This window comes from Falco peregrinus, chromosome 8 (genome assembly GCF_023634155.1).
Source record: "Falco peregrinus isolate bFalPer1 chromosome 8, bFalPer1.pri, whole genome shotgun sequence".
NCBI classification, from domain to species: Eukaryota; Metazoa; Chordata; class Aves; order Falconiformes; family Falconidae; genus Falco; species Falco peregrinus.
Window position 1 is genome coordinate 47,970,018 of NC_073728.1, and position 14,119 is coordinate 47,984,136.

A 14,119-nucleotide genomic window follows, 5' to 3' on the forward strand; every position below is an offset into this window, starting at 1 on the left:
AAATATGTGACCAGATGCTGGATTTTTAGTGCTCATGAACTCCAACAAAAAGCAATTTTGTCCATCCACTAGAGAGATGAGCCAATTGCAAGACAACAAAGTAGCAGAGAACAGATACACTCAGCCAAAAATTTTCTGCGCTTAATGGACATCAGATCCAGCTCCCAGGTTTCTGGCAGGTGGATAAGACACCCCTCGGTGCCACAGCAGCCAGCATGCCCAGCGCGCCGTGTTCAGCTCGTGGGTACCTAAACACGACCCTCACAGCTTCAGGTGTGACTCAGTGCTTAGGCAATTACACAGTTATGCTTGCATTATAAATAGTATCATACACATCCCAGACGATTGTACAATTATGGCTGCATTATAATAGCAGAGAAATGTGAACTGTAAACCATGTATAGACACTGCAATGTGAAATTTTACCCTACCTTAACTCTCTTGTACCAGGAACATGGAATTTTACACTTGTTCACAAACTTGCCACTTCAAATCCCCTGCACATCCCTTTCTCATTTCTCTTTAGAATGATTGCTTCATGCTTAATATTTCCTAAGATGATTTTTAATTTAAATTGCTAGAAACCCCATACCAACTTGCAATTAAAAAGTATATATACGCACTGAGCAACAGATCCAGTGGAAATAGAGACCTACCCTAGAAATACAGAGACACTGTTAAATGCAGAGATTCTGACAGGGAATACTTCAAACAGCAGAAAGACTTGCCTAAGTTACAGAGTCTTTTTTGTTTGTTTGTTTGTTTTGTTTTCTAAGCAATACTCATTCTGTATGGTATGGATATGTCCCTGACAGAGCTTTCAACTTTCTGCTCAGCAGCACCCAGGAATTTTGGAATTAACCCTGAAAGAAACTGAGCAAAGCTCAAGCAAACACTACACAAACCAGACCTCCTGAAAAATCAGCATTTCACACCCAATATTTATGGATTTAAGGATTAAAACCATGGAGACTGCTGCTTACTTCTAATTTTTCAAGAGCTTCTCCTCCTTTCCTGTATGAAAACATACTGATTTTTCCCCCCTCTTGATAATCTTTATAAAACACACATTATTAGTACTGCACACTTGGTGTTGGATTACTGAGTATGCAACACTGACTCTAACAATACTTTCTGAGAAAGAAATCACAAGGCATTGGGAAGAATTTGCTATGTATCTACATTTTATTCCCTCCTCAAAGGGTTTATAAAGCATGGGATTTGGAAATTACAGGTCTTTTCTGCAAGTGCTTTGCATATAGAGCCACTTACTTTCTCCTCGTCATACATGCCTGTATGAAGGATTACAATATTTAGATGCTTTTCACCCCCCAAGCCCCTCCACAGCAATTTCCTCATGCCCACACGTTTCCTCCACCACCACGCATCCCACTCTCCTCTTCAAATTACACCTCACATAAACATTGCTGGGTTACTTGCAAGTGGCACATGTTCATTTTCTCCTCCCTTCCTAATATAAATTTCTGTCCTAGCAAATACACAGAAGGGACAGGAAAAGCAAAACAGGAGGTCTTACCTTTTGATGGTCGTCTTTGTTTCGTTTGTAGAGAAGAGAACGTACCCATTACAGCACCCATTGCAAAAGCTACTTGTGAGTTTTTTGGGAGGATTTATTTTGGCTGGGTTTTTTTTATTCTTCTCACCCACCCTGCCACTGCCAGTGAACAAAATCTATGTGAAATGCCCCCAAGAACAAAAACAAGACAGAGGAAGTCAAGAGAAGAAAGAAAAGAAGAAAGGAGGAGGGAAAAAGCAAAGCACTGCAGCTCAGCGTTCAGCAAGCGTTAAGCTTTGAGGTTTTTTTTTTTTTTTTTTTAAGTCAACACACATGCACTGACTCACAGCCGGCTGCACTGTTATTATTCAAAACAGCTCCCCATCAAAATTTAAATGCTAGGTAGATTCCCTCAGACCAGAGCTGGCAGCAGATGCATCAAAATATTTACTGGAGCACAGCCACATAAACACACAGGCTAATTCTTCCTCTCACTCCCTTATGGCTCCAACCAGCAGCCTGTAGGTCTAGCGAGGGAGCATCAGTGCATCTCTTCCAGTGCATACTAAACTGGAGTCCTGTAGACATGCTGAGTGTCTCGGGGGGAAGCCAGGGCTTTGGGCTGGGTACCAATTCGGAATGAATGGAAATCTTCTGAGTGGGAAACGATAGTGAGCAAGGCATCAAAGCCCCAGCTGCGCAGACTACATGCTCCTGCTAATTAAGAGTCTGACAGAAAGGTAGGAAGCAGCAATCTCTAACAGTCTTCTCAAGCAGGAAAGTCAGGGGAAAATAAGTGCAGCAGGGCAAACAGAAAATTGTGTATCCTTTCCTTCGCATCCTTTCTCATGCACCAGAAACAGGTGTAAGACAGTTGTTAATGACTTATTTTTCTGCAAAGTATGTATGTGCACATCCTTTTTAAAGGATATTAAAACAACAAACTTGAAACAAAATTTTGCAAACATCCAGGAACTCAGAGGATTTAGGACAATTCTCAGCATTTTATTCAGTTCTGTCACATTTCAAAAAAACTGTTATGCATCCTGTTACGTTTTCTCAGAAAGTGAAATCACAAGTGCTCAGCTACAGAAAGAGTTAAATATACTAAGGCAGCCATCAGAACCAGAATTAATTTGTTATTTACACATGGTGACTGAGATTAAGGCAGCATCTGTGCTAATGCTGTGTTTTTTTGAAAAAAAAAAAAAAAAAAAAAAAAAAAATCATTCCTACACCAGAGACCAAAGCACCTTGTCTCAACAGGTTTCCCAGCTTTCCTCTAACTTTGCAGTAAAGATTTCAGGAAACACAGATCCCAGAGCCCCCAGGATAGAAAAAGCACAGCATCCATATCCCTGGAGGTAAAGCCCATGCTCACAAGCTGCCAGCAACGGCACCTTTGCATGCACAGGTGTATTTGCATCCCTAGTACATACCAGCAAAGAGCTTTCAATTAGTCCCTAGTTGCAAAAGGCATTACGCACAATAATTCCTCCCTCCCCCCGCCCCCCCCCCCCCCCCCCCCACCTTGTTTTACAACTCAAAACACAGTAATTGAACTTCTTCTGAGGAATGTCTGAAGTAAGGTCCTGTTTAGATACCAGAGTCCTGAACTGAACCATACCAGTTTGCAAAGTACCCACGACTTGGGGCACACAGTGTGGCCGTTGCCATTGGGGGCAGGAGCCTGTACTGGCTTGTGCAATGCCTTGGCTGCCCCCAGTTTCCTCCCCCAAACCACACGGCTGCGGTCCCACAGCCCCTGGGCTACCAGGATTCTCCAGCTTTCCAGACCCAGAAGGGGATCTCTCAGACTAAGATCTCCACAAGGCACTGAAAAGCTCTATAAGATTCTTAAGCTCTTTTTTATTTAAATATTTATATTTATTTTATGAATATTTTATTTGTGTTTACACATTAAAATATTAGATAGACTGCAGCGTGCATGTGGAAAATCACTGCTGTTGGTACCCGTGCACACAATAAAGGCTGCAGGGTGACCAGAGGCCACGGCAGATGTGCCCTCACGTAACAGCAGCTGCTTCACACCACAGCTGCCAAGATGAGAAACCAGCAGGTGAGGATGTGCCTGGATATGTCCTTTCTCCTGCAAACAGGGAGAAAAGAGAGATGGCGAGGCTCCTGTTTGGCAGGCTGGGTTTGCACCACCTTTGCTACCTCCAAGATACGTCACTACCCTTACGGGACACTGGTGCCATGACAGAGCCTCCATGGGTCTTGGGGCAGGAGCCGTGCTCCTGTAACTGAGCGGTCACTCCTGGATCAGTCCTTCACCAGCAAGTAAGGCTGCGGTGGTCCTGCCTCCCCCCCAGCAGGAGTTCTCAGTGCCATCGCTGGGCTCCTCTATTGGAAACAAGACAGCAAAAAGCATCCTACCACCAAAAGTAACAGCTGCCAGTGGGGTGCTGTGCTCTCCTTTCCTCTGCTCCCAGGCATGATGTCTCCAAGATGTCAAAACCAAAAACCTCCTCAACCTAGCAAAGCTGTTGCTAGCAGAAGTCAATAAGCTGCAGCTCCTGTCACATTGTCCACTCACAAAACCACACGTCAGTTGACTCATGCACTGGGAAAAACAGTGTTAATCATCTAAAGAGCTCCAAAGTAGCAGGTTGGAAAGAACTACATGGATTATCACAGAATCATTTAGGTTGAAAAAGACCTTTAAGATCATCGGGTCCAACTGTTAACCCAGCACTGCCAAGTCCACCACTAAACCCTGTCCCTAAGCACTGCATCTCTGTCTTGTAAACACCTCCAGGGATGGTGATTCCACCACCTCCCTGGGCAGCTTATTCCAGGGCTTGACCACCCTTTTGGTGAAGAAATCTTTCCTAATATCCAACCTAACCCCCCCCGATGTAATCTGAGACTGTTTCCTCTTGTCCTATCACTTGTTACAGAGAAGAAGAGATTGACACCCACCTCACTACAACCTCCTTTCAGCAAAAAGCACCTAGAAAGTAGCTCCTTCAGGACTCCTCCTGACATCGGCTGGATCCCAGCCACGCAGAAAGGGCTCGGCCTGGGAGTGACAGACTAGGTTGCCCATATGGTGAGATACCCTAGAAAAAAGTAATTTAGGAAGATAAAATTGCATCCCTGATGCTGCACACTTGATTTACTTGAAACGGCATGGTATATGAAGGCGGAGGGCAAATGTGAATATTTGGTTTTCTTGAAACTTGAAAGAAAGAAAAATTTATCTTGGCTGGAAACCAGTATTGACAGTTACCTATGAAATCATGAGGATAAATGGTTACATGCATTTTTGCTTGTATGACTCAAATATACAAGAATGGGGACAAGAGGAGAGACCACGTCTGTGCCTGGGTGGATGAGTACAGAATCTCAGATCACCAGTTCAAAAGCAGCTGCTTTCCCTCACAGCTGAAAATTAAGACCTCAGAGGAACAGAAGCATCATAAACACTAATGAATTAGGGTATTTACCACAGCAGGCAGGATATCCCTTTCCTCAAAGGTGACCATCCAAATTTATCAGCCTCAGAGATAATACTTGAGTCATAACAAGTGCTGACGATCACCCTCTATCTGAGAAGCTGAATTTTCAGAGTATCCTCTTTAGGGGTAAGATGAAGGCTCAGCTCTGCCTGTGACAGCGAAACACACAGTTCTAGCTGTGGGTACCTAAGCCAGCATCCTTGGTAAGAGCTGCTAGCAGAGGATCAAAGGTAACTCGGGGAAATTAGATGCTGTATTGTAGTGAACCTGCCTGCAGCCCCGGTACCGATGTAGCACTCCAGAGCCCAGTGTGGCTCACTGCCCCGCGCAGCCTGGTACCCCCCGCTGCACCCTGTGGGGCTCTCTCACAGCACAACTTACACACAGTTCTCCGGCATTTGCTTGCACAGCTGAAGGTACGTACATACCACTTTGCAATGCCTGCGCCACGCCTACACTCATTCACTTTCTGACAAAAAGTCCATGCCACAGGTGACTTGTGTGCCCGCCCCAGCAGTCACTGCTAAAGAAGGGGGAGTGCCCTCTGGGGAGGGGCGACAGGCAGGCACACACTAGGTGTGCACAGGTACAGCAATGCACCAAAAGCATCCATCGGGGTACGGCTCTGCCCAAATGGAAGCCTGTGTATACACTCAGCCAAGCGCTTGGTGCTGGGTGCTGACCTCCTGAGCCAGATCAGCAGGGCAAATGTATCCCCATGGGTCACCACTAATCCATCATTATTGTCTGCCAGTGATTAAACCCCATTCCATCTTTTTACTACTACTATATACCATACGTAATAAATTCTGTCTACTGACTAACAAAACCATGACCTTCACTGACCCTCTTCCTGATCTCTTTCTGCCTCTTAACTCTATACTACTGCTTTTAATAAGCATCTGTGAGACTTGGAAACATGAGAGCGAAGTAGACAGACACTGGCAGTGATGTAAATGCTTATTTGTTGGGTGCAGCCAGAAGGATTGGTCGAATAAGCAGTTCCATTATTTTTAATAAATGCAAATATAGTATCTTCAATTAGGGAATCATAATACCAGCTAGTTAATATTGGTACGGGATGGAAATCTCCCGGGAGCAAGGTCACTGGGATCAGTACAGCTTTGCTCCCTTACACAAGAACAGGTCCTCTTCCCACTAAAGACAACTGGTGTGAAATGGAGCCAGACCACGCCTGCATTATAACTGTCCTGAACTACGCATTTCTGGGATTTTTGTGGGTATATACAGGAAAATAGAGGGGGAAGTTGGTTTTTTTCATCATGCAGAGATGTGGACCGTTGCCAGGAGAAAACACCCTCCCCTAAGCACAGTATCCAGGGACATAATCTCTGGTTTATCAGCCATCCTCTCTTCTAAAAGGCAAAGCTGGCAACATCACACGGATCTGTAGGACTAACAACGGAATGCCTCAGTCATACCCAGATTTTAAAACTTAGGACATTGGTGAAATTCATTCTGATGGCTTTTTTTTTTTCTCCCAAAGTACAGCAATGATCGTTTGCATAATATGAACACAAATAAAACCTGAAAGCAGCCTGTTTATAGCAAGCCCTTGTCATTCACTCTGTATCTACTAGCTTTGAGCAGTTCCAGGTGGGTTCTTGCTTTAAAAAGTCTAAATAGAGCTGGAAGTGACTGGAAGTGACTGCTTCCTCTTCCCTTCTGGGTGTTTTAGGAATGAGACTTAGCCGGCATTGGCCAGAGTTTCTTGCTATGCACTAAAGACTAAAGGAATTGCATTTTTCATATTCCGGTAACTAACAGTTCTTTCAGGGAAGCCTTTTACACTGACCCAACAAGGAGTGTTTCACTTTAAGCCAGAGGTGACTTTCAGTTCACCTAAGCAGCTACTTTTTTTCTTGAGGCTGAATGTAAACAGAGTCCTTGTGAGAAGCAGCTGAGAGTGTACAAGTAGCAGACTGGGAGCTGGGAGGATGCCACATGAGCACTGACACAGAAATGCCAGGACTCCTGCGTTCAGCTGTGCCCACTCAACTGTAGCCTGGATGGAGGGTTGTAATTGGGACCCACCAACACCAGCCCAATTATCGCGAAGTGCTCTGGCACAAACCCGCCTCCAGCCATGGCAACAAGCTGGGTCCCCCCAGCAACAACAAATGCAGTCACTTCTGTGATAATCTGGGCATAGATTCCTCCATAAGAGATGGCAGCTGGGGAGGAACGGGAGACATGAATTTTGCATTGATTGCACCCGCAGTGATATGGCAGAAGCTTGCAGAAGCTGCCTGTGCACCATGAGAGCTGCCCACAGGCTCTTGTCCTCTCTTCCAGCTCACTCTGATTTTTAAAGCAGTTCATGAAACACTGAGACTTGGCTATCTGGGGGAAAAAAATAAAAATCAAAAGCAAGAAGAAAAATGTTCCTTTTCTAAGAGAATGAAATGAGAGTTTCTGTTGCTTAGCAAATTTTTAACCAGTTGCTGTCCTCATCTGTCTGTGCCAGAACATCCTCTGCCAAGTGCTTTGCCTGACCCTAAGCCCAAGGCTCTGCAGAAGACCTGGTGGAGATTTTCTGAGCCATGACCTGCCCAATTGCTGGAGTCACTGCTTTGGGTGAGGAATTACAGAGAGCACATCTACCTCAGTATGCTGTAGCACTCCAGACATGCCCCCAGTGTCACTGAAAGACTCATCCTTCAGGTCACCTCGGTGCCGAGGCTCCAGGCAGCAGCACTCCACACAGGCACAGACCAACTATGGAAGACCAAGGTGCAAAAGCATGGTAGGAAATGAATAAAAATAGCTCCAGCTGGACCCTGAAGAGATGATGAAGAAATAATCACCATCATGAGCACATGCATAGAGCCTGGGATGCTCACAAGCCTCCATAGTGCAGCCCCTCCCAGACTGAACCCGCAAGACTCCAAGGAGCAGCAGAAAGACAGGCACACCATTTATCTTGTAGTAGCAGTCATTTTCTTTCTGTTTATTTCTCTGCTATTATTAAAAATTAGGTTAGACTGCTAACATTTCAGTTACACGAACCAAAACACTTAAGGTGTGTTTATTTACTGCAAATATATATTAACTTATTGAAATTGTCCCAGTTCAAATCAGAAAGGCACCCAGCTGAGAAAAGTCCACCTACTGAAGAAACACACACAACCACTCCAAAGATCTATGGAGATAAATTTAAGCAGCATGTGACCATCTGCTCTGCCACTGAAAAACAGGTTGATCATAGAGACCAAGACGAGGCAGCTTTTTGCTGGTCTATACCTGTAAAAATTGTTTGGGGAAACTTTTTGGGCTATCCTTTACCTTCTTATCATGCTAAGGATAAACTGGGTCTTCCTATTCCAGATTTTCACAAAGTCAGAATTCACCCCAGAAGTAGTTTTTTTTTCCTAGCACGTATTTTTTGGAAGTGTTTCTTCCAAGAAAGAAACAACACACAAGAGCCTAATTTTTTTCCTCTTTTTCTCTACTCATGAGCCATTATAATAAACAGGGAAGTTTTCAAAGACATCTTTTGTTCTTTGTAAGGACAAGGTAGCGGAACAGGAGCTATTAAAAGATTCATTACTGCACCTCTACAGACCCAAAGCAAAGTCTAGCTTAGCCAGACCTCAGAAGCCAGATGTCCTCCATTCTATTTTGATGGAAATATATTTTTCATTACATGAAAGCCAGTGAATAATAATGGTTAGAAATCAAATGCAATAGATGAGGCTTAAAGCTCTGTGATCTAGATCTTCATGTACGTATGGCTGTGACAATATTAAGGCATTGGAAAGCCACTTGTTTTCCAGTCTATAGCAAATACAGCTATGCAAAACAAAACAAAATAAATGCAGTGGTCATTTAATGCCACCAAACAGGGAACAAAAAGCCAGGTGTTGAGGTCTGAGCAGTAAGGGCTGCTCCTCCTTAACATCCCAAGAAGGAGACTAGAGAACGGAGCTGGCATTTGGCATTGTATTGCTCAGAACAAGGAGTCAAGTCCTGGACTCCTGAAATCGAGACCAGATGTCCCTGCTCTGCTCTGGTCTTTCTTCACCACTGCAGCTGCACACAGGTATGCATGGACATACACATTTGTGTACTTAAAGAAAAAAAGAATATGGTATTTTTCAGCCCATATGAAGCAGTGTAGTGAGAGCTGAAAATAAAACTGCATTATTGTCTGCTGGCTTCTCTTTGTTATAGTAATAAAACTGGGCAGAACTCCACAGAGCAGACCTAATGTTGGCCCTAAGTATGTCACACTCCAAAATAGCTGAGAGCTCAGGAAGAGAATACTGCACATTGCTAGGGACAACTTCAACAGCACGAGGCAGACATGAGTTTGTATCTTTGGTTGGAGTGTTTCTTCTGTAAACAGGGGGAGATTGTTTCCAGATAAAAACTGGAAAGAATAGGAGAGAGATGAAACCTGGGCAAAGCGCTTGCTCTGGAGGGTGGCATGAAGAAATGCCCGCTGGCAGGAGAAGAGGGATGCTGCGGGAGCACAGAGGGGGGCTGTCCTGGACCCCTGCTGCCAGAGGGAGGGATGGAACACTGACAGAGGGGTAGAGGACACTGTGCTGAACCCTTTGAAGGTGATGACAAGACACTATAGCTAGGCAGAAGGCAAGAGAGCCAGGGGACAATCAGAAAAGGTCGAGGGTCCTGGTGTGCCAAAATAAAAAAGGTGGTGGTGAACAACAGTGGTGTGGATTCGTAAATAAAAAAGGTGGTGGTGAACAACAGTGGTGTGGATTCGTCTGGTGAAGAGATGGAGCTGAGCAGAGGCCAGGAAGCAGGAATAGAAAACGGCTGGGCTGTTCCCCAGAACACGAGGCTTTGGCAAGGAAAGTGCCTGTAAAAGGTGGGGTTTCATGATAAGAAAAGAGAAAAACCGGGAGAATTTCATAACAGCATCTATCTTGGAGGGAAAGAAGGATGGGGGTCAGTCCTGAAACCAGGCTGCAGAGCCAGGAAGCATGTCTGGCACAGCCAAGGACAGCCAGGAGGAGGCTGCACACAGAGGAATCAAGAACTGCAACTTTTGTTCTCTGTTTGCCATTACAGTAGTGCCTAAGGATGAAAAAGCTCACATTTCAGTAATGAAAACCATCTATTACCCCATGAAATCTGTTTGAACGTTGTGCCAAGTGAAGTCTTGTCTTTCAAAAATATAAAATCCATACATGAGAAACTTCAAGAAGATCTGAAGCAGAAAACCATGAGAAATATTAGAACCATCAGGCCACAGAGAAGGCTGGGAAGCAGGACACCACTGCCGTGGCACTGTGGTGACTGCATCCAAAAAAGTTAACGTCATTTGAAAACAGGTATATGGATGTGAATGTAATGTGTTAAGGCACCTCTCACATACAGAACAATGGGAGGACTTTTTAAGGGAATTTTGGCAGCCAATGGTTAACAGAAGATCCCAAAAGCCTTTTCCCTTTGCAGAAAGAAAGGCCAGGGCAGAGATGCTGCATCACACCGTGTACCACAAACCTGACTGAGACTGGCCTGTGTAAGATGAATACAGTAACGTGGCTGCCAGGTGGGCATTTAATCCCGGTCCCTGCGATGGCAGTGACAGCAGCAATGGCAATATTCACAAAATAGGCACTTGGCTGATAAAAATACTCCAGGGAACACCAAGCAGCCAACCCAAACACCAGGTAGATTCACAAACAGACTCAGTAAACCAACTTTTTATCTTAATACACGAGCATTTCTATTGCAACCACAGCCTCTATGAACATAACGGAGGAAGTGTACAGCTAAATTAACAGGCTCAGACTGGTATATATTGCAACCAAACACAGAAAAAGATCCCAGGGAAACGTGTCCTGGTGCATGATGACAAGGACATCTCTCCCAACAGCTGGGACAGGCAGTGCTGGAGTGTAGCATGTACTTGCCCCCTCACTCACACACCCAGCATCAGCTCAGCACTGCCTGAACTTACAAACTAAGCAAGCTGAGCGACAGACAAGAATTCAATGGTGTTTTGTTCCCAGAAGCACTAAAGAGAATGTGTCAAAACTATACAAAGAAAGCAAACAACAAATGTCAATCCAGGTTGACAGCTAGTTTCACTTCTGTCTTGTGATAATGGTCAAAGAGTCCTTATTGAGAAAGAAAAAGCAGGTTTTAATTGTTTGGTATTTCCATGAATGACTGATAAATTGACTCTAAAGAATTTTACAGTCAATGAAGTTCACTTCAGTGAGAAGAGGGTAGAGAAGACATCCAGGTGATCTTGGATCCCTCCTTTCCTTTTGCTTTAGTGCACTTCAAAGAAATGTACCAAACTAACCACGTCTAATTCAGGTCATTGAAGGGATCCACATACCGCTGGGTAACTAATGTGGATAGTTAACCAGCTATTTCTGTTCTCACCATAGGGCCTTACAATAGAAAACAAGAGCAGCCATTAGACACCCCTAGGTAAGTTCAGCTTCTGTCAAATTAAATCACATCAGGTGAAAAATATGTTAAATAAGAGGGTATACTGTTTCTACACAGAATTATAGAGTCATTTAGGTTGGAAAAGACCTTCAAGATCATTAAGTCCAACCATTAACCTGGCACTGCCAGTCTGCTGTGGTCCCCAAGTGCCACATCTATATGTCTTTTAAATCCCTCTAGAGATGGTGACGCAACCACTTCCCTGGGCAGCCTATTCCATGGCTTGATAATCCTTTTGGTGAAGAAATTTTTCCTTTTATCTAATCTAAACCTCCCCTGGTGCAACTTGAGGCCGTTTCCTCTTGTCCTGTCACTTGTTACCTGGAGAAGAGACCGACCCCCCTGCCTACAGCCCCTGTCAGGCAGCTGTGGGGAGCGATAAGGTCCCCCCGGAGCCTTCTCCAGACTAACCCCCCCAGTTCCCCCCGCCGCCCCTCCCAGCACTTGTGCCCCAGCCCCTTCCCCAGCCCCGTGCCCGGCTCTGGACACGCTCCAGCCCCTCCATGTCCCTCTGGCCGTGAGGGGCCCAAACCCGAACCCAGGGTTCGAGGGGCGGCCTCACCAGTGCCGAGCACAGGGGGACGGGCACTGCCCTGGCCCTGCTGGCCACGCTGTCCCGGCTACGAGCCAGGGTGCTGCTGGCCTCCTTGGCCACCCGGGCACGCTGCTGGCTCCTGCCCAGCTGGCCACCAGCCCCCCCAGCCCCTTCCCCGCCGGGCAGCTCCCAGCCCCCTGCCCCAGCCCGCAGCGCTGGCTGTCGTGCCCCCGGGGCAGGACCCGGCACTCGGCCTTGTTGAACCTCCTCCAGCTGGGCTGGGCCCCTCGGCCCGGCCTGCCCAGGTCCCTCTGCAGAGCCTGCTGCCCCCGGCACATCAGCTGTCCCCCAGCCTGGTGTCCCTGCAACCCGCCTGGGGGTGCGCCCCGTCCCCTCGCCCAGCCCCTTGGTAAAGATGCCAGGGTGCTGTTGGACTTCTTGGCCACCTGGGCAAGTAAATCAGTATTATTTCTTTCTGAATGTTCCAGGAATGCACACCAGGCACGGATGGTCCCCTGGCCATGTCCTGCTAGAAGGTGCTCTAGAAAAGGAAGACTTTTCCGTTTTCTAATCATTGATGACATCACGCTTTAACTGAAATGACATACAACTTTCATTGCATCATTTCCTAACTTTCAAAATAAACACAACTTTCTTAATGAAGATTCATAATTTTTTGTTTATGTTCTGCGCTGTAATCTTTCCTGCTGGAAAAAAAAAAAGTGATAGGATTATTCCACTGAAATGTTTGCTGTTTGAAGCTGGATAAAACAATGCATTAAAATGGAGATTAGCTTGGCAAGCTTCATTAAGATAGGTAAGCACTAACACCTCCCAAACTCATATCCTGCACACCAAACAGCCAGGTTTATACATGTCTCAATTTTCCATCCTGCAAATGCACATCTTCTGATGCTCCATCTGTACAACCTGCTTGCAGTAAATTAAGAGTTTCATTTTGATACAAAAGTGCCCCTCAGTACATTGACATCAGTTTACCATATTGCCTGGAAGTATCTTGATTTGTTGTTTATGTGTATTGAACTACACTACTTTTGTGCAACACGGAGCAGACTCTTTGTAGCAGACTGGGCACAAAGAGGTTTTGAAGTTAAGATGTGGCATCTGCCTTGAATACCCAACTAAAACCAGATTATGCCTGATACCTTGCTACAGCAATCCCAGCGAAAAGCAAGCTTAGGAACAATTGTCAGCTGTCAGCAGGGCAGTGGTTGACCAGTATCTATGTAAGCAATCATGGGGAATCACATGGTCCCTATGGAAACCACGAGTTCTGTGACCTGTGCAATGATTACTGCCAGCAGTTAATATACTGAAGTCATTCACCAAATTAAAATCAAGACTATATTGCACCAGAAGGATCATGCTCCAACCTACATATACAAGTAAATGTAAATTAAGTGGGATTGGGGATGACTGAGAAAGTAGCATAATAGCATGATTTTTAGATTGATACCTCCTTACCATGGGACCCACAGGACAAAATAAGGTTTTTACTTTGGTTGGCATCACAGGAAAAAAAATTAAGTAATTTCAGGTAGCTCCCAGGTAGTTAAATTCACTGACATTTCCAATAAATGTTGTCAGGATTCATGAAATCCTGAAATAATGACAGCTAAACTCTCCCTTCCTTTGATCAAAGGAAAACAGCAGTTTTGGGGTTTTTTTTTTGGGGGGGGAAAGGTTTGGAAAATCTGTTTCTTAAGCAGCTAGTTTTTATCTAGATTCAGTGGCATTATTACATGGCAGAACTACACGGAACTACAAAGATACAATGTGAAAAATACACTGTTATGACACTGAAAACTCTTGACAAATTTGGAGGTCTGTGCATTTTTCAGAGAATCACCTGTTTTGGGGAGTAACTGCAGTGTCCCTGTAATGTGTTTGTCTTGGCAGTACCAGTGAGTATTTCCATCTTAACTTCATTTATGTGAAAGAATTCACATTAAGGTCTCAGCAGATGAAGAATGCTTCCAATAAAAGGGATATATGCCATTCCTAGAATGCTAGCTGCTGGACTGAATTATTATTATTACAATTATATAATAACTTTCATCTTGATGCTGAAGTGCTCCCCAAATCACATCATCGGTGACAGTTATT

General features: G+C 45.0%; 1 protein-coding gene across 2 annotated transcripts in view; it reads right to left on the reverse strand.

The window, feature by feature from the left end:
• KCNIP1 (potassium voltage-gated channel interacting protein 1) overlaps positions 1 to 14,119 on the reverse strand; it is a 436,627-nt gene that overhangs the window by 274,043 nt on the left and 148,465 nt on the right. The window contains exon 1 of one of the 2 annotated variants that reach the window (XM_027779705.2): positions 1,538 to 1,781. The exons of the other annotated variant lie outside the window; for it this stretch is intronic. Within the exon in view, the coding sequence (XP_027635506.1) occupies positions 1,538 to 1,598 (61 nt within the window). The 5' untranslated portion in view covers positions 1,599 to 1,781. Of the gene's footprint in view, positions 1 to 1,537; positions 1,782 to 14,119 lie in introns of those variants that run through there. 2 annotated transcript variants of the gene reach the window in all.